General features: G+C 41.0%; 2 protein-coding genes across 2 annotated transcripts in view; both read right to left on the reverse strand.

Annotated features, from left to right (window-relative positions):
* The window catches only part of CABIN1 (calcineurin binding protein 1), a 90,128-nt gene extending 78,354 nt beyond the window's left edge, over positions 1-11,774 (reverse strand). The window contains exons 1-18 of the mRNA XM_065738956.1: positions 11,751-11,774; positions 11,225-11,317; positions 10,961-11,074; positions 10,642-10,776; positions 10,206-10,386; positions 9,560-9,689; positions 9,085-9,234; positions 8,346-8,638; positions 7,890-8,058; positions 7,388-7,524; positions 6,788-7,005; positions 6,039-6,117; positions 5,604-5,791; positions 4,988-5,137; positions 4,074-4,262; positions 3,012-3,248; positions 2,081-2,234; positions 1,737-1,852 (exon numbers count right to left, since the gene is read on the reverse strand). Of these exons, the coding sequence (XP_065595028.1) occupies positions 1,737-1,852; positions 2,081-2,234; positions 3,012-3,248; positions 4,074-4,262; positions 4,988-5,137; positions 5,604-5,791; positions 6,039-6,117; positions 6,788-7,005; positions 7,388-7,524; positions 7,890-8,058; positions 8,346-8,638; positions 9,085-9,234; positions 9,560-9,689; positions 10,206-10,386; positions 10,642-10,776; positions 10,961-11,074; positions 11,225-11,317; positions 11,751-11,765 (2,748 nt within the window). The 5' untranslated portion in view covers positions 11,766-11,774. The remainder of the gene's footprint in view (positions 1-1,736; positions 1,853-2,080; positions 2,235-3,011; positions 3,249-4,073; positions 4,263-4,987; positions 5,138-5,603; positions 5,792-6,038; positions 6,118-6,787; positions 7,006-7,387; positions 7,525-7,889; positions 8,059-8,345; positions 8,639-9,084; positions 9,235-9,559; positions 9,690-10,205; positions 10,387-10,641; positions 10,777-10,960; positions 11,075-11,224; positions 11,318-11,750) is intronic.
* Positions 11,775-16,194: 4,420 nt separating this feature from the next.
* Positions 16,195-17,592, reverse strand: DDT (D-dopachrome tautomerase). The gene is made up of 3 exons (XM_065738937.1): positions 17,300-17,592; positions 17,050-17,225; positions 16,195-16,571 (listed from the first exon to the last, which is right to left on the reverse strand). Exons 1-3 carry the CDS (start codon positions 17,405-17,407, stop codon positions 16,499-16,501), a joined length of 357 nt encoding a protein of 118 aa, XP_065595009.1. The 5' UTR covers positions 17,408-17,592; the 3' UTR covers positions 16,195-16,498.

Genomic DNA, 17,592 nt, shown 5'->3' on the forward strand with positions numbered 1-17,592 from the left:
ATCTGTAAAGTGCCAGTGAAATATCCCTGTAAAGCACTGCCCACTGAATGCCATAGAACTGTATTATTTGGGTTCTGCCAACAGCAGGGGTAACCCAGGTTGTCAGCACCCTGGGCAGCAAAAAGCTGACTGCAATTCAATTTCTAAGCCAAAGGAAAAAGGAAATAGAAATATGTTTAGAAATATTCTGCTTCTATCATGGGGAATTTCTCAAGGAATTATCTTGAAAAGGTCAATAGAGAGCAGGTAACTCCTTTCATCTAATAATGCTGCTGCCCAGACACACACACTGCTGGAATATATTAGATTTTATAACACACTCATCTAAACAACTGAGCAAAGAATAGCCTTGAGACACAGGGAGAAGGACTGAAGTAGTTCCTCATTCTTATCATCTCTGTTCAATAGATCAGCTCCATAAGTATCAGCTGAAGTTATATTTAGCTCATAGCACAAAAACAATAGAAATACTACTAGCTTCAGTCTGCACTATAAAACCAAAGCAGGTACAATTAAAATACCCACATTTAGCAACAGCAGAACAGTCACAAACATCACAGCTCCAGGACCAAACCCAGGTAACAGCACACAGTCCATGAGGGATCAGCAACATTCCAGATGATTAACTGGGGACAGATCCCACACATCTGTACTCTTATAGTTTAGAAGAAATAACTCAATTTAACTGCAAAATTCAAAACTGAATTTTCATTCAGAAGACTCTTTTAAACACTAGATAATATTTACCTACAATGGAAAATGCACAATCTTTAAGTAACACTTGGCAAATTCTGTTCTGTGAATTGAGAAACTATAAATCTAGTTACTGACTTTTTTTAGAATCACTAAGATGAATACAGAATCCCACTAGATCATTTTAGCAGCAAATTTACAGATGTAGCACCACAATTTTTTTCAGTTTGTGAATGCTGTACAGTGCTATCAGATTACTTGTCATTCTTCCTTCTCTCTCAAATCCTAGGAGGAAAATAGAATAGCAGTACAAGAAGCAAAACAGGAAAAGTAGAAGATTACAATTATTATTCCTCTCAGTAAGAATTACAAAGAAGAATGAGAATTACAACAGGAAATAATCTGCTCAAGTTTATTTTCAGTTTTATACCAACACTCAAGAGTACATTCTTACTACTTGCCAGATTTTAGAGAATTGGCTTCTGCATGGGTAAGTAACGTTTTATCCTCCCATGTAGGTATGCTGCCACTCTTCCTAACTGTGTTGTTCTTTGGTTTTTTTTAACAAAAAAGTTCTCCCAATTAAAACTCTCAAATATGACTTCACTGCCTGAACACAAACGAGATTGACTCTTGACCTGTCTATTTGTGAAAATGTCACAGAGATATAATTCTACAAGACTAAGTGCTCAGCATAATCACCTTCTCCAGTGCTTCACTCTTTCAAGGCATGGTAGACCATTTACCAGCTTTCATTTAAGATGTCTGTATAGTACAACGGTGGTCATTCAAAGCAAACTCCTGTCTGACCATTAATCCTGTTTAGAAAGGATAACAATGGAAAAAGAAACCCTCACTGTTCAGACTCAACTGACTAAAAGTTTGGTGTGCTCTGCAGAAGAAAAGCAGATTCAGAAGTGTACTTCAACATGAAGACATTACCACGGTAATAATCTAATAAACTGATTTGAAATGGGTGCTGGCCATATGGATTTCAGAGGGTTTTTTTTTAGCCTGAGATATTCTACAATGCTAACACTTACATAGAACTTCAGAAGAGCACCATCTGAGTTGCAGCACCAGGATCTTCTTCCCAAATACTCATGGGCAGTGTTCAGCAGCATGAGTGAAGAAGGCAGCATAGGAGTATCAGGATTCACTGGAAGAAAAAAGTTGGCAAATATTTTAGTAGTACAGAACTGAGTTAACTTCAACTATCCAATGCTTCATCTGGTGCAAAAAAAATAAAATATAATAATGTCATATTTCTATTTCCATCTACTCCCTTCAGTCAGCAGACGAAATGACAAACATAACTTTTATTTATATTCCAGAGCAAGATGGAGAGAAGGTCAGCTCACATGTAAAAGTGAATTTAAAAAAATACCTCCTTCTCCCTGATTCTGCTGCTGCTGGCAGCAAATGGACTGAAAAGCATCTTCTTCATGCTGAATGATCCTGTGTAGGATGATCCATGGAAGAACTGAGGAGACATATGGTTCTTTGGGTTCTTCCTGGACTGCCATGCTGCAGTCTATGATCTAATAAAGCAAAAGACATTACATACACAAAATACATATTAAGAGTCAGAACATATTGCATACATATTAAGAGTCAGTAGTGAATCCTTAACGAACAGCCCAAAGCTAATAATCCATTCTACTGTATAGGAATAATCCTAAATTAAGCCTCAGATTCTCACAATGAATAGGGGTAAGAAGTTCTACAAGTAAGATCAGCTGGCATGGGAAAGGGTAGAGTATCATTCCCCTACCATGACATTCTTCTCTTGCATACTCATTTTCCAACCAGTTACCTCTCTGTTATTATCACATTCAGACTTTTCAACGTGAATACACATACAGATGAAAACACAACAACTAGAAAGCACAACAACTGGAAAAGACAAACCAGAATCATTAACAGACACAACACAAATAATTTAACAGAGTAAGAATGATTAAACTGAACAAAGTTACAAAATGCACTCAGGCTGATCAATAAGTCTTCACACTGTCACCATTACAGACCATAAGAAAAGTTTGGTTCCTTTAGATATTTTACTACCATTCTTTAATTACTTCAGGGAGCTTAGTATTTGAAGGTACTGACTGTTACTGATTCTAGAACAGGTGCACTCAGTGCCTCTCTAGCACAATGAATTGAAAATTAAGACTACAAAGACAGTGTTCCTCTTTTCCCCTGCGCCAACAAAACTGTAATCCAAAATATCACTGTGAACAGGTGGCAGTTCAGTAATCAGCTGTACTCGTGTCCATAGCACACAATGACTCTGTTCTGACTAGTGAACAGGTTACCTGAATAAGGTTGGTTGTTAATCGAACGAGGCTTGATGTTACAGAAGATTCTTTCAGGATGCTGCTGTCTGATGATAATGAACTATCTATTCCTATGAGCAGCTGTGTTACCGTAGCAACCCACTCTTCTTTAGCAGAGGCTGCTGTCATATTCATCATCTGCTGACTTGCTTCGTTCAAGGCAACTTCTGAGCATTCAAAGCATTGCTTGTAATCTTTCAGCTTGAGCAAAGAGTCCTAGAGAATGTAAATATGGAAAAAAATAAATCTGCATTCTTGTGCTACCATTTAATTACTTCATAAATACCTAAATGGCAACTACAAAGCCAGTACTACAGCAACATCCACCTGCTTCTTTATATTCTGACAGGTTTAGGTAACTGACACAGCATGGAGGCCATCAGATTTGGCTCAGCTCAGCTAAAAGTGTGTCAGTCCATCTTGTGATTGTATCTTCCTAGTCAGAAAACCTTATAGCTGTAACTGCTCCCATAGCCGAGTACATATTTGTACCCTTACTTTCAATATTACATAGACCAAGATATATCCAGTATAACAGCCATAATGTAGCAACAGTTTGTCATTTGTGCAGGACAGGTACAGTAACTATGAAATCATTCATGTACTACACAGCTTTTCTAAAGTTTTGGGTTCAGAATGGCTGTAAATCATCAACAACCATCAACAGCCAACAGCAACAAAAGCAGACAGTATTCCTAGCAGACACAGATAGCACAGATCCAGCCACAAGATGTCTCTGCAAATGACTCAAGTTTATTTGAATTTGTAATTTTTCTGGACGTTTCACAGAGGTCTCAGACATATAATACATCTTCAGTCACATCCTCAGCAAAATCTGCCATACTTCTAACAACGTTAACAAAACCACGCTGCTGAGCCCATTTACAAATTTGGTTTCACATTTTGTAATGAAGATCCTTTAACCATTAATTCTAGAATTAATTAACTCTAGAAGACCATCCACCTTGTTCCTCAAAAGTAAATCAGCTGCAAGTTTTTAATCCCTTCCTCACAGAACATTTTTTAAGAAACAAAACAAACCTGTAGGAGAAGCAGCTGCGCCGGTCTCTCTGGTATGGATGTTACAAATTCCAGATGTTTTACTCTTCCACCAAAGCATAATGTCGGGCGAAGCAGATGCACCACTGCAGTATAATCCCCTGCCTCGTACAGTCGCTGGATCTCTTCTAAAGACTGGCATCTCTCCAGAGATTTTAGGTTTTTATCAATCTGCAAATATCATACATGGTATAATCCAACCTTCGTTTTGTCTTCATGTACAAAGGTGGTGGCCCTTCATCTAACATTTTAGCTACAAAGCTGTGTTAACTCTACAGCTACATCCAGGAACATAGACTAGGAAGAAAACTCCTACTACGGAACACTTCAGCTGTTCCAGATACTTTTAATTATCATGTAGTATGTGACTGCTGCCTCAAATCCCAAATTACACGTTTCTGTACAAGAATACATTCATCAGATGGATTTCAAAGTGAAGATGGCAGAACCTGTGTTGGAATTGACCCTCCGTAACAGTAAAAGATAGAAAGGAAAAGTGACATACTTTTATTAAAATGTGTAAATTACTATGTGAAAAACTGCAACTGCTGAAGAAAGAAACTCATTTAACCATCAGAGGAAGTTATGTTCATAGAACAGAAAATAAACACTCTACCACTGTACATGCAGTGCCTCTAATAGAAAAAAAAAAACAAAAAAAAACCACCTATTCTGCATAAAAACAATCTTAAGTTGTACAAAACCAAGAGATCCAAAAGGCATCTTCTTGAAAAGGAGGTGATGGCCATGACATTATCATTCAACTAGGAACCTGTTTCTTTACTGTTAAAAAAAAAATCAGGGTAAGCTTTCATCACAAAAGAGCTAATCCATAAGTGACCTTTGAAACTGGAAGGGGTAAAACAGGGAGGATACTCCTGCAAATGCATTCTTACCTCTTCCAGAGAAACTACAGAATCAACATGCAGATTAGGTAAGCGAATGACAATGTTGCTTTCATCGCCAGCTTGAGGCTGCATGGTAGTGGAGCTCTGCAGCATTTCAGTGCAAATATCATAGTTTTCAAGTGCCTGTTCCATGTCTCCCTACAGAAGTATAGTGTGGGGAAGAATAGTAACAAGATAAGAGTTCTGTCTGCAAAATGGTTTTCCAAAGCATGTACAAAATGCTTAAATTCAGCGTAAGCACTGCCAACATGATTACTGCACATACAAACAAATCCAAAAAAGCAAATGGAAGCAAGCAAATAAAGTATATCTTATCAGTGACTTTTGTAATAGATAAAACAAATCAGAGAAGTAGAAATCAACTTGAAGGATTAATTTGGATTAATTAAAACCCAATTCTTTTAAGAATACAAAAGAGTAATTAGTAGAAATAATTCTTCCATTCATACTGATCAAAACACCGAGTCAAGAAATACTTTGCTTTCTGCAAAGCGAATGCTTTTAACTATTTTAAACTGATTTAATTCTCACACCTACAATGAGTTGAGCATGATTTTTAGTTGCTGAGGAAAATTTTATTTCTTAAATCAAAAGTAGAACAAACCTGAAGTGCTAGAAAGCGAGCTTTCAGCCAATACACCCGAGTGACAAACTCCATCCAGCCCTCCTCAAATAAATCTCGCTGTGAGGACGCAAATGATAACTGTAGCAGGTCTCCCAAGAAATGAATTCCTGGCAAGTCAGAACCAAACTTCCCATTCACAGAGGCAGCAGGGCAATTTCGTGGAGAAACTGTAAATCAATTACGTTTTATCATAAAGTTACTAGCATCCCACGAGGAGAGACCCACATACTGGTATCGAAGCACTGATCTACTCGACAAACGATGCACCAGTAATAAGCACCTTTCAGATGTGCATAGAGAGAAAGATATCCGCACATAGGAAAGACAGCTCCAAAAATCCAGTGAATTCCTGGAACAGTTTCTTAATTTACCTACAGTATTTTTAGAATAGAAAAAGAAACACTTGACTCTCACCTGTAGAGTTCTTTCCTTTTGCCAGTAGCCACTGATCTAATTGCAGTTCCATGCAGGAAAGACTCATCAACATCATATCCTGCAGAAAAAGTTTAAAACAAAAAAGAGAAAAATTAAAAATACTTACTATCATTTCCATGACACTGAATATGCACTCTAGCCTTACCAGTTCATTAACACTTGATGGATAAAGTTCAGGAGTACACTAGAAAGCACCATGGATATCTGCCAAGTAGTTTTGTGCAGTGAAGAATATACTATTTTCTGGTAATGTTCATAGGAAGAAGAGCTACAAATCTGTCTGTAAAATCCATGAGCTTAGGAAAGTTTTTAAAGGTCCAATAGTGCACAGTACCAGAGTAGCCCTTTGGAGTCTCAACAGCCCCAGATTCATTACACTTAGAATAATTTGCAGCTCAGGTTTAAAATAAATTCAGGGATTATAGGGAAAAGACAAGCATGAGGACAGTGATTTTAATGGTCTAACTATGAAGTACTGACTCATTTCATTTTACATAACAAGAAGTTATGCACTCATAAGTCATCTTTTTTAAAAAAGTGCATATATATGAAAATACACAGAAATACAATAGCACATACTAGATTTATAAAAATTGTAACATCTGAGACACAACAATACTGCATTTTTGCATGCTTTTCTTTAACTAAATCAATGGAGCAAAGCATTCTGAATTTTTTTTCCCATTTTCAACTAAGCAGAAACACCACTGATATAAAAAATGCATTACCTTGATATGCTGATTACTTGAGTCCCTCAGTAATGGGTTGGGAAGACTAGTACTGTGCTTTCTCCAGTTAGTATAGATACTAAGGACAACCTCAGACAAGCCGGGAGGCCACTTCACCAAGAACTTCTGGCTGATGACCTTCAGATATCTCATCATCAGCTCCAAGATACCACCATTGTTCAGGTTATCCAGCAAGAATTCATGAACATCCTGCTTCTCTAGAAGGCAGATAAAAACAAAGCTATGCATAACTAAGATCAAGGTAAGCTGTGACTTGAACTGAGCTAGTTTTGACAGTGTTTCATGCACTAAGCTTATAGAAGGGCTACAGTAGTCCTCGTGTGCTGCAGAGGCAGAATTAAGTTATTGGATTCTAACATGTTTAAGTGGGCAGCTCCATGATACACTGCTATTGCTTACAGTCATTAACCAGTCCCCAAGACTTCAAAAATCACCAACTGAGATAAGAAGTATAAATTTACTATGTGAATTAAAACAACATATTCATTTGTATCTTCTATATAGAAGACAGGAAAATACAGAAAAGCATACAAGACAGAATAGCCAACAGGGAAAGAGAAGTTATAATGAAATCTTTACCAGATTCCATGAATGTTGTAGAATCAAATGACATTCTATGTGGTCCAACATGTTGGAAATTCTCTTCTTTGATCTCCGACCGCACCTCATAGTTATTGAAAGGGTCCTCCTCCTCCTCTGGATCTAATTTCCTTAATCTGTGTGGAAAGGGGGACCAAACCAACAAAATCTTCATACTTTCCTTCACTATTAAGTCAAATCTAAACATGGCACATTGTACATATTCTATCAGTGAAAATATAGTAACTGAAACACAGCCACAGATTCAGAGTTCTCAAACACTGTCAAAACCAGGACTGCCTTGTTTGTTGACCCAGCACAATTTGATGTTTCCACTGTCTTCTAATTATTTCACATTACCAGAACCTTTCTCATTTTTATATTAGCTCTCTGTAGTTTTCATTAATAAAAGGAATAAATGATAACAAATCATATTTATAAGATTGAAGGAGACACGTCCTTCAAAAAATAAAATGGGTCTTGTGGTTTTAAGGTCTCATACCTGGAAGGAAGGAATTTCACCAAGAGCTCTTGGAAGTCAACCTTCTCTTCTTTTTTACACTTCGTGTTCCGGACCCTGGCAGATCTCCTTTTTGCTGTTTCACCACTATCTTCTGTGATTCTCCTTCGCTTCACCCCTTTCTTGGACTTATCACCTGCAGTTATGTCACCTAAAAACAGAATTAAAAAAAAGAAAAAAAGAAAAAATACACTGACATGTTAAATTATCAAACAAGAAGTGGGGAGTCTTTTTAGGAAAACAATATTTTAAAAGATAAATAAAATGATGATTCGTGACTGAAACTCAACTTCACTTTTTCTGCCATGTTATACATATGCCAAACAGGTTCTGAAGCCACCAATAAGGAGCTTAAAGACAACATTTACCAGTGTGTCCCATAGTGCTCTTAGTACTCAAATAAGTTGGAAAAACATATTAAATCTTAAACTGAGATACCTTGCTCACCTACAGTAGCTCCTGGTTCCAATGAATTCTGACTGTGGCTTGGGAAATTGGGTGTCACTGGAGTATAAGCTAACACAGGTTCTGGCACTGTCACCACCGCAGTAGTGCTGACAGGAGTTGGCTGAATAACACTGACAGGAGTGGAGGTCGGAGAAAGAACCAAATGCTGAACTGGGTCTCGGTACTCTGAGAGATCGATTCTCTTTCCCAGGCTGGGCCGAGGAGGATCACACGTTGTGAGGTGGTGATACATGGCAAGTAAAGCTTCTCCTAAACACTTCCATCTACACATGAAAATGCAACAGTATAAAAATCAACCCTTTATGCCTTACTAAAGATGTACTTAACAACTTTAAATTATCCTTATATCTTGCTGTGAATAAACAACTGCATTATGTTTAAAAGTTTCTATTATACCAGCAGTAAAAACATTAAAAAACCTAAACTTACTTTGAAGTTCAGATAAAAACTAGTCTAAAATGAAAAATCCAGTAATACAGCTGGAATGGCTACCAAATCTTTTAAGATTTTTTTTAACATCCTTCTGAAATGTTAAATCGAAGACTGAAAACTGTCAGGTTTATAATAAAATCATTGAACATACAAACAACCTACAGACTCCAAAATACGATGGTATCATTATTTAACATTTATTTAACAACTTGTGCAATATAGCTGCCAGCATAAGTAGCTTCAGATAAACCTGTTACAAACAGAAAACACGACGTACGTGAAAAAGGGAATTGGCTGGATCAGCCGGAGGTCCGGCTCCCTCTCCTGCACCAGCAAAGCCTGTCTTTTCTTACGTAGCTCCAGTGCTTCATCTATGATTCTTCCTGTTTCAGCTGTACTCACATTTACATTGTGGATAGACATGTCACTAGAAAGCATTAAGGAACAAAGACAAGGGTTTGTTTGCTTTTTTAGGAAGTCTTGACGTGTAGTGTTAGGAAGTCTTAACATGTAGTGTTAAAGCAAGCATTTGCAAACTTTACAGCATGCATATAGAAGTGTTTCACCATCAGAAATCACTGCTCTATTAAAAATTAAAAGATAAATGGCGATTGTCCTACTCTGTTTTCCAAATAGTGAGAAAGGAAAACAGAAGGTGCTGTTTTCCTTCTTGAATGGTGATAGATCAGAAGTCCATGATTAGAAAACAGTTGACACTCCAAATACAGTGTATACTGTAAGATGACATTCACCATTTGAGAAACATCCTTAAGGAATCTTTCCGAAGGAGAGGCTGCTCCTCAAAGATCTTCTCCTTCAGAACCAATCCTTTGCTGTACAGACAATCTTTCTCCAAGGCTTTGCAGATAAAGTACAAACACGCTGACAGAGAAACAAAAATTGAATGGTCAACTGCTACTTTAATAATATGAAAATAATAAATGGTGAGATGTCTTGATTTCAGATTCCACTGCAGCAACACGCATTGAATCCCAAGAGGCTTTTGCTCATATGGGCAATAACATAAACAGAATCAGGATCATTACAGTAGGGCAAACCTAAGGGACCAGACGTAACATTTCTGCCACCTCACAGCTTTCCTCCTAAACACCATTTGAATCAGTTAATTCACTGGACATTACTCAAATGTAAAATGTCTAAATATTTTAACATCAGAAGCAGAGATCCAACGTCAAAATGCAGATCAGTTCATAATTCTTGATAAACACCATACTGGGCGTATTTTAGGGTAACTATAACAGGTAGAAATCATCATAAATTCATCATGAAGTAAAAATCCCCACCACACCCTTATCTACTACATTTCATGTATTTTTTTTATAATACAAAATTACACATTTCTTTTTTTCTCTAAATATCTGTATCTACTGTACTTACTTGGGTAGTCACTGAGTGTGTACAAGATAGTGATAAGGTTATCTAAGCAAGGCCAGTGATCAGGGTTACACCTGAGACCTTCTTCCAAAGCATGACGAGCCAAAGGGAGGCGGATGAGTTTTATTGCCACACGACCAATTTTGTACCACAGGTTGACATCAGTAGAGTCCAGCATTACAGCCTAGAAAGCATAACAGACCACATTATTCACATTTCAGACACACAGATCTGCTTGTTTACAGAGACTACTGCTGCTGCTTCAGTTTTTAACAGGGACATGACTGACTTAGGGACTGAATGGTGGCCATAAAATATCAGAAAGTACACAGCACTCAGACACACATACAAATGAGGTATCCTGAGAAGTGTACATCTGTATTTTGACAAATGGCTGCAAACATTGAGGCTCCAGGATTTTCTTTCAGCTGTGCTGTACCTCCAAATAAAACTCCATGGCTGTCTCTAGGTCATCCCGTTGTGCTGCTAGTTGTGCTAGATTTTTATAGGTGGAATATTTCAACATCAAGCCTGGATGTTTCAGCCCTTCCTTCTCATCACCAGAAAGAACTGCCTAGAAATAGTAAAATAAGCACAATATGAGCATTAGTAATTAGGCAAGTTAGAAAAAAGCAGCAAACAACTTGACAACTGATAACACTGACATTAAAAATTAGCCAATAAGACACAAAGTAATAGTATTAAAAGTAATATAATAAAAACAGTTTCTAGAGTTTCATTCTCTAAGGATCACTGACCTCTCGCAGAAGACGAATCTCGAGCAGCTCATGATAAGCTTTGGCAGACTCTTCAAATCGGTCATGCTTCTGAAGGTCCAAAGCTTTGTGGTACAAAGCAAAAGCTTCTGCTTCCTGTAATTTAAAGATTCAAAAGTTAAGACAGTAACACAACTTTCTTTAAAACAAAATTATGCATGACCAATCTCTGTAACAAGAAAGGACAAAATTCCCATCAATCTATTAAGAATATAATTCTATTAAGAATATTCTGGGTTTATCTACCTGTGCTTCCTTTGTCTGTGTCTTATGACTTTTGAAGGTACCTTCGTAGTCATCCTCAATTGTGGAGCTTGCGTTCAGTGCAGCAATTCGAATCTAGAATGACAGTTAAGATGCTAAAAGAGTTGTTACGATTACACACTTCAGTTTATCTTGCAAACTGGAGACTATTTTTTTTAACTTTACTTGGCAAATGTGTACTGCATATTCCGATATTGTGAAGTCTCTACTTAATCTTAGAAGAGCTGCAGTGACTTCAGGCATCATTAACTGCTAATAATTATATAGCAAAAGAAATTTTCCCCCCAAGGTCAGCTAATACAACAGTCAGAATAAAAGCACCTTGCAAGCAACTTTCTCTAGAATGTGCACATAGAATAAACTGAGTTTTTTTCAAAATTGTAAATCTACCAATAGCTGCTCATACTGGAGCAACATTCTGATGATGCCAATTTATTCTCAGTCCTAGCAAGAGGGGAAATTTTCAGTTTTATTCTACCAAAACATCTCAAACACTGTAAGTCCTTACCATGTTCATAAACATTCACAGTCGTTCTCCAGGGTTAGGAGGGAGGGCTAAATGCAAACAAGTCTGGAAAGCAAACAGGATTAGAATGTTTACTCTGACCATAAGGAAAGCATTCAGAAATAAAAAATATATACTTTAATCAAATACCAATAAGTTGCCTTACATCACCATTACTGCCAAGAGACAAATTGCCCTACCACAGAAGAACATTGTAACTACAGACAAAGCATACGACACTAAGTTAAGCACTTGTATTTCTTCAGGACAGATTTCAAAACAGTGGTCCTGGGGGTGAGGGGACCTTGAAAGTATAGGCAGTGCAGCTATGGCTGTAAGGTACAATATTCAATGAACACACTTTACATTACTCCAATAATATTAAAATGTGATTCCTTGTAATGACAAATGCTAAAAACAATACACTTCCTGAACACATTATATTACATGAGGATAAAAGTGGTTTATATCCCATTACTTTTAAAAAATATATCCAGGTTTTACTGCTTTTATCTATAAAACAATCCAGAGTGCTCTCTCAAGTCTGTGAGTATCAGTGAGTGCCATGCTTTCTGGAATATGAAAGGAAAAAGCCATCCAAACCAGACAGACTTCACAGCAGACCACATTGGTTGGTCATTACTCAAAAATACCACCTGCTCCTGGAAATTCCTCCTATTTGAAATGTTTTTATTACTGCTACCTGATAGAACAGAAACAGTGTTCACAACAAGACAGTTGTGTCTTCTGAGCACATGGATCACCTACAGATCATCTGCCACCTCTGAAGGAAGGCAAGTTACAGCTACTCCATATGTACTTGGGCCTAGCAGACAGAGGCAAACAGAAGAAATTGAACTTCTGCTCATTAGTATTTCTCCATTCTGCAGCAGAGTTGCAAATATTTTCAGTCTTTCTACCACTGATAAAAAAGCTTAAAATGCAATATTTACATTTGTAACCTGTAAGTCCTTTTTCAACACAAATCCAAATTTATTTTCTATTAACTGCTTGCAACACATTAGTAAAATCAAGAATACAAGAGTTCAGCATGACCTCAGTGTTACGTGATAAAACCCTCCCGTTAATGGAAAAAGGAAAGATGACACATGCATTGCAGGCTAAAAACAGCCCTCAATTTTGGAGAACATGTTAATAAAAGAATAATCCCAAAATTAACCACAGTAGGACACAGTGGGAGTTTTGAACTATAAAATGAATGAATTCATACATCACCATTATTAATTCTGCTTGTAGAGAAATCAGCACTTTTACACTAACTTCATCTGTTCAGCAGTGATACTCTGCCCAAGCTCTATTTACTTCTAGCTAAATTAGACTGATAACTGCACAGCAATTAAGCATATTTCTCTTCAAGTCACTCATTGAACACTATTAAAAAAATCAGAGCTCTTTCAAGATAGGGAGTCCTTGACCTGCATATGATACAACAGATGCACAGAAATATCATGACATCTCTTTTCTAAAATACCAAGTGTTAGAGGTTTTGGCAGAAAGTGCAGGCACTTATGACATCTAAATAAGCAAAACTATATGACCCTGACTCAATTAGGTATTTAAAATAAGTGTTTTTAATGTTCACTTACAAATATGTCTATCTCCATAAATGTGCTCAAGGCTTTTGCTGAATCCACATGGTCTCCTTCAAGGCTGTACAGGAAGCCAACAGGAGAGAGACTGTTAGCAACAGTCCATTTCCATGACTGCAGTGCCAACCAGATTGCAAGCATAGAAAAGGCAGGGGAATGTTTAGTTCGACTCTTTACTTGGTCACAAACCATGGAACAGATATGGATTGATCAATTTAAGTAGCATCTCAGAATTGAGCTTGTAACTGTACAAAACATCAACACAAAACAGCAATATCAGTTAGATGTATTTATTACATCTGAGCATATCATCAAAAGGTAAAAACACGTATTAAAACCTCTTGACTTTAAAATCTTATCTCCCTTCTCACTTAGTAGGTGACAACATAGGTAAAGTGTGAGATGGCAGCTCCGGGGCTATTGTGTGATTCTGTGCTTCAAAACCAGAAACAAAGGGAGTGGCTCGGGCTCCCGAAGCTTTTTTATTATTCCCTGCTGTAATACTCGGAATCACACGCTGCAAACATTCAGTTTTCTTTTTTTTTTTTTAAGAAACACTTGGGGCTCGGTGCTTGCTGCTGCTATTGTTTTAAATGTCATTTTCATCGTATCTCAACAGAAACAGTTTTGTTTTTTTTTTATAGAAACGCGGTAACTTTCCGCAGAAAGGAGCGGGGACACCCCCTCGCTGCTTTCCAGGTTGCCGGGAGGCGGCCGGGGCAGGGTGGGAGCCCACGTCTGCTTCTGACAGCCGCCTCGAAGAAGGGCGGGAGGGAGAGGCCGCGCCGCGCCAGGCTCACACCGCCCTCACGGCGGACTGGGCAGGGCCAAACGGCGGCCCCTCCGCGAGGCTTCAGCGGACAGAACACTCACCTGGCGGAGCCGCCCCCAGGCTGCCGGCACAGCGGGGCACAGCACGGAGCTCCCGGAGAAGCGGGCTCCCTCAGGCGAAAAGCAGTTCCCCGGAGACGCGGCCTCACCGGCGGTCTCCACGGCAACCTCCCCCAGGGCCCCGGAGCCCGTCGGCAATAAGGCGGCCGCTGATTGGCTGGACAGGTTCTCCTCAGACAACCAATAGGAAAGCGGGGCGGGGCGGGGCGGGGCTGAGGTGCTTCAGGGCGGGATAGCGCTGCAGTGTCGTGAGGTGCGCGGTGTGTAGGGCAGTAGTAGAGCTGGTGCAGGAGCTTGGAAATTAGTCCAAAATGCAAGCAGGCTGCTGGTATTCCAGGCAGATCCTAACACTGTCATTCTCCTAGTTTTGAATGTGTGAACTGTGTGGTAGAAAATGGCCGCTCGGAACTAACAACAGGGCTGCCATCCGTGTGTGCCGCTACACCACAGCATTGTGCCTGCGGAGTAATTCCCAAAGGGATCGTGGTTTTGTAATAGGTTTCTGGCAGCAGTGCCCTTTAGCTTGCTCGGGGTTTCAACAGTCCTCAGCCTTGTGTAAATATGCACTTCAGAGCTAGGCAGTGGTTACACAGGCCTCACCTTCAGGTCGTTGCCTTTGAGTACCACACAGTGTCCTCAAACCAACAGGGAGCAGACCTCATCCCATCAGAGCAGAACCATCTGCACGCAGAATCCAGGCAGAGGGGACTTGGTATCGTTATTCTGGGGAGCTAGGTTCAGGGGGGTACATCTGTTTGACTCCAACCACCAAACATAAGCAACAAAGAAGTGAGAAAATGTTTCCTGCTTCTGTCAGGTTCTGCATGGATTCTCTAGGGTGGTTTAAGGAAACCACAAGCACCCTTCAAGGTATCCTGAAGCCCTAAAATATTGCACTCATCTGAAATCAGCCCAGCAGAGGCCAACACTGAATCAGAGCTGGGGCACAGGTCAGGGTGTCTGGAGTGGTAATAAAGACTGCTGCTCCTTCATGGTAGGGAGGACCATGGTACTGAGGAAAACAAAGCAGTTTGCACAGCAGGATTAAAGCTACATTATTTTCTGCATGTCTGAGTTTTCACTTAAGTAGGTATCTCCCTGGCAAAACCACCTTCTTCCCTGCGACAAAGTACACTTGAGTTACATGTGTATCTCATGCTCAGTTCACCTGTTTATTAGCTGGTTTCAAAAGCACCCAGTTGGACATCTGAGAAAAGGCAGAGACCTGCACAGCCATTGTCTCTGTCTCCAGGCACTGGCAGATAAAAAAGCCGCGTTACAACCCAATAAACTGACACTCATCCAAAGAGGTTTTGATACATTTTATTAATCAGATAGCATGGCTCCTTGTGGGGGGATTTTGCAAACACAGAAGGTTTTAAGGTGCATAAGGAATAACTAACTTCAAGTGATAATTAGAAGGGGTATTTTAAGCTTAGGAGCTCAAGACACAAACAAAAATCTAATAATAATAATCAAGGAATGGAGACTCTTCAGCCTTGTGTTTCATGGACCTCTACTTCTCACGGGCATGCAATTAGGTCCTCTGTGCTCCTGTGACTGGCATCTGACAAAGTCACAAAGTGGAGGGGAAGCCAGCACACGTTCCCATTTTCATGGAAGACTGAGATAACGTTACTGTGCTTCTGTTTTAATACCATGTACATTCCAGTTATAAAGTGATGGAGCATACACGTCCTAAAATCCAAAACACTTCAGAGTGAAGTGCAACAGAAGTTATAAGGTTCTGAGTGCAATAGGCAGAACGCTGCCTGTGTGCTGTCACTCGTGGACAACAACAGCCCGTCTGCAGAGGGCAGTGAACTGAAAACCCCAGCCATAGGACACAGTAAGATGTCTGTCAATTTTGAATACCAGGTTAAACAACAGGGATTAAAGGCAGCAGAGGCAGAACCTTCACGTTTTCCTGTGGCTGGACTTGTCCTGGACTTCAGGAAGAGAGCTTTGTCTCAGCCTGTTAAGTATGGCCATCTCCAGACTGCTAACAGCTTAGGCAGCTGCAGAGCTTTTGGGCTACAAGGAAGGACTGAGGACTTTGATTTACTTTGATGATAACTGTACAGCTGACTGCTCCACTCTTTATATGCACAGGGCCCAAAAGCAGAAGAGAATCACAGAGGTGAAGGTGTGAAACTATTAGAGCTGATCTAAGAGGAAGCACGGTAGATGGGGCAGGTCATCTCCAGGCTGTCTTCATCACTGCTTTGTTCCAAACGGCCGCTCGAGGGATCACAGGAAGGTCATGACTGTCCCGTTCTTGCCAATCTGCCAGGGCTCCAGCGGGTAAAAGCGAATGACAATCCTTAGTGGGTATAAGAGCAGAAATGTGGTGGACAGAAAAAATATTATTTTGCAATTAATTACAATCCCTTCCCAGTTTGCAGCAAATCAGAAAATCTTCCCTAAGCTCTGGCAGGCTCACACCGTGGCGTTAAATAAACAGAAGCAGTCACCTTGCTGGGTACTCATCCTGACAGCAGCCCAGGGCAGGGCACGCTCTTAATAGTGGAGTCGGGACGAGGGGCAGAGGGGACACGGCTTACCCGTCTGCACTGCGTTTGCAGCGATTATCCCAACTGGCGTCACTCCCGTTCAGAGAGCAGCCGTCCCCACGCTGCTCGCTCAGCGGCCCAGCCACGTTTTCAGCCGGACTTAAACCAGAGCCGCCCCGTACTCCGCCTCCGGCATCACCCCACGCGGGCAGCCCGGCTGGAGCCACGCGGGACCCACACCGCCCCTCAGCGGCCGCCCGCAGCCGGGCCGGGCCGGCCCGCACTCACCGCTTGGGGTCGAGGCCCAGCTCCGCCGTCAGGAAGTCGAAGAAGCGGGCGCTGTGGCCCTGGTTCTGCTGCGCCGAGCCCACCACGCCGATGGAGGAGACTTGCAGCTGGGCGCAGGGCTCGGCCGAGCCCGCCAGCACCATGGGCATCCCGCTGCGCACCGTCACGTTCACCCGCTGCCGGTACACGCGCGGTCACCGTCACGGCGTTCCCACCGTCCCCGCTCCGCCGCCCCCCACCCGGCGCTCACCTCGGCGGGTTTGCCCAGGATGGTGGCGGTGGCTTCGCACAGCTTCAGGGGCAGCCCCGGCGGCAGCCGCTCGGCCGGCAGGCTGGTCTCCAGCTCCACGAACGGCATGGCCGCCTCCTGCCCGCCGCTGCCCGGCGCCTCCTCCCGCTCCGCTCCGCCCGGCCCCGCTCCGGCCCTCCTCTCCTCCCGCTGCTCGGGGTCAGTGCGGGCAGCGGGCGGGCACCGGCCCCTTCTGTTCCATCAGCTGCATTTGGGGCGGGAAGGGTCTACCGAGGAAAGGGAGACGATGCTAT

This window comes from Cyrtonyx montezumae, unplaced genomic scaffold (genome assembly GCF_038088225.1).
Source record: "Cyrtonyx montezumae isolate F1298 unplaced genomic scaffold, pur_monq_1.0 scaffold_23, whole genome shotgun sequence".
NCBI lineage: Eukaryota > Metazoa > Chordata > Aves > Galliformes > Odontophoridae > Cyrtonyx > Cyrtonyx montezumae.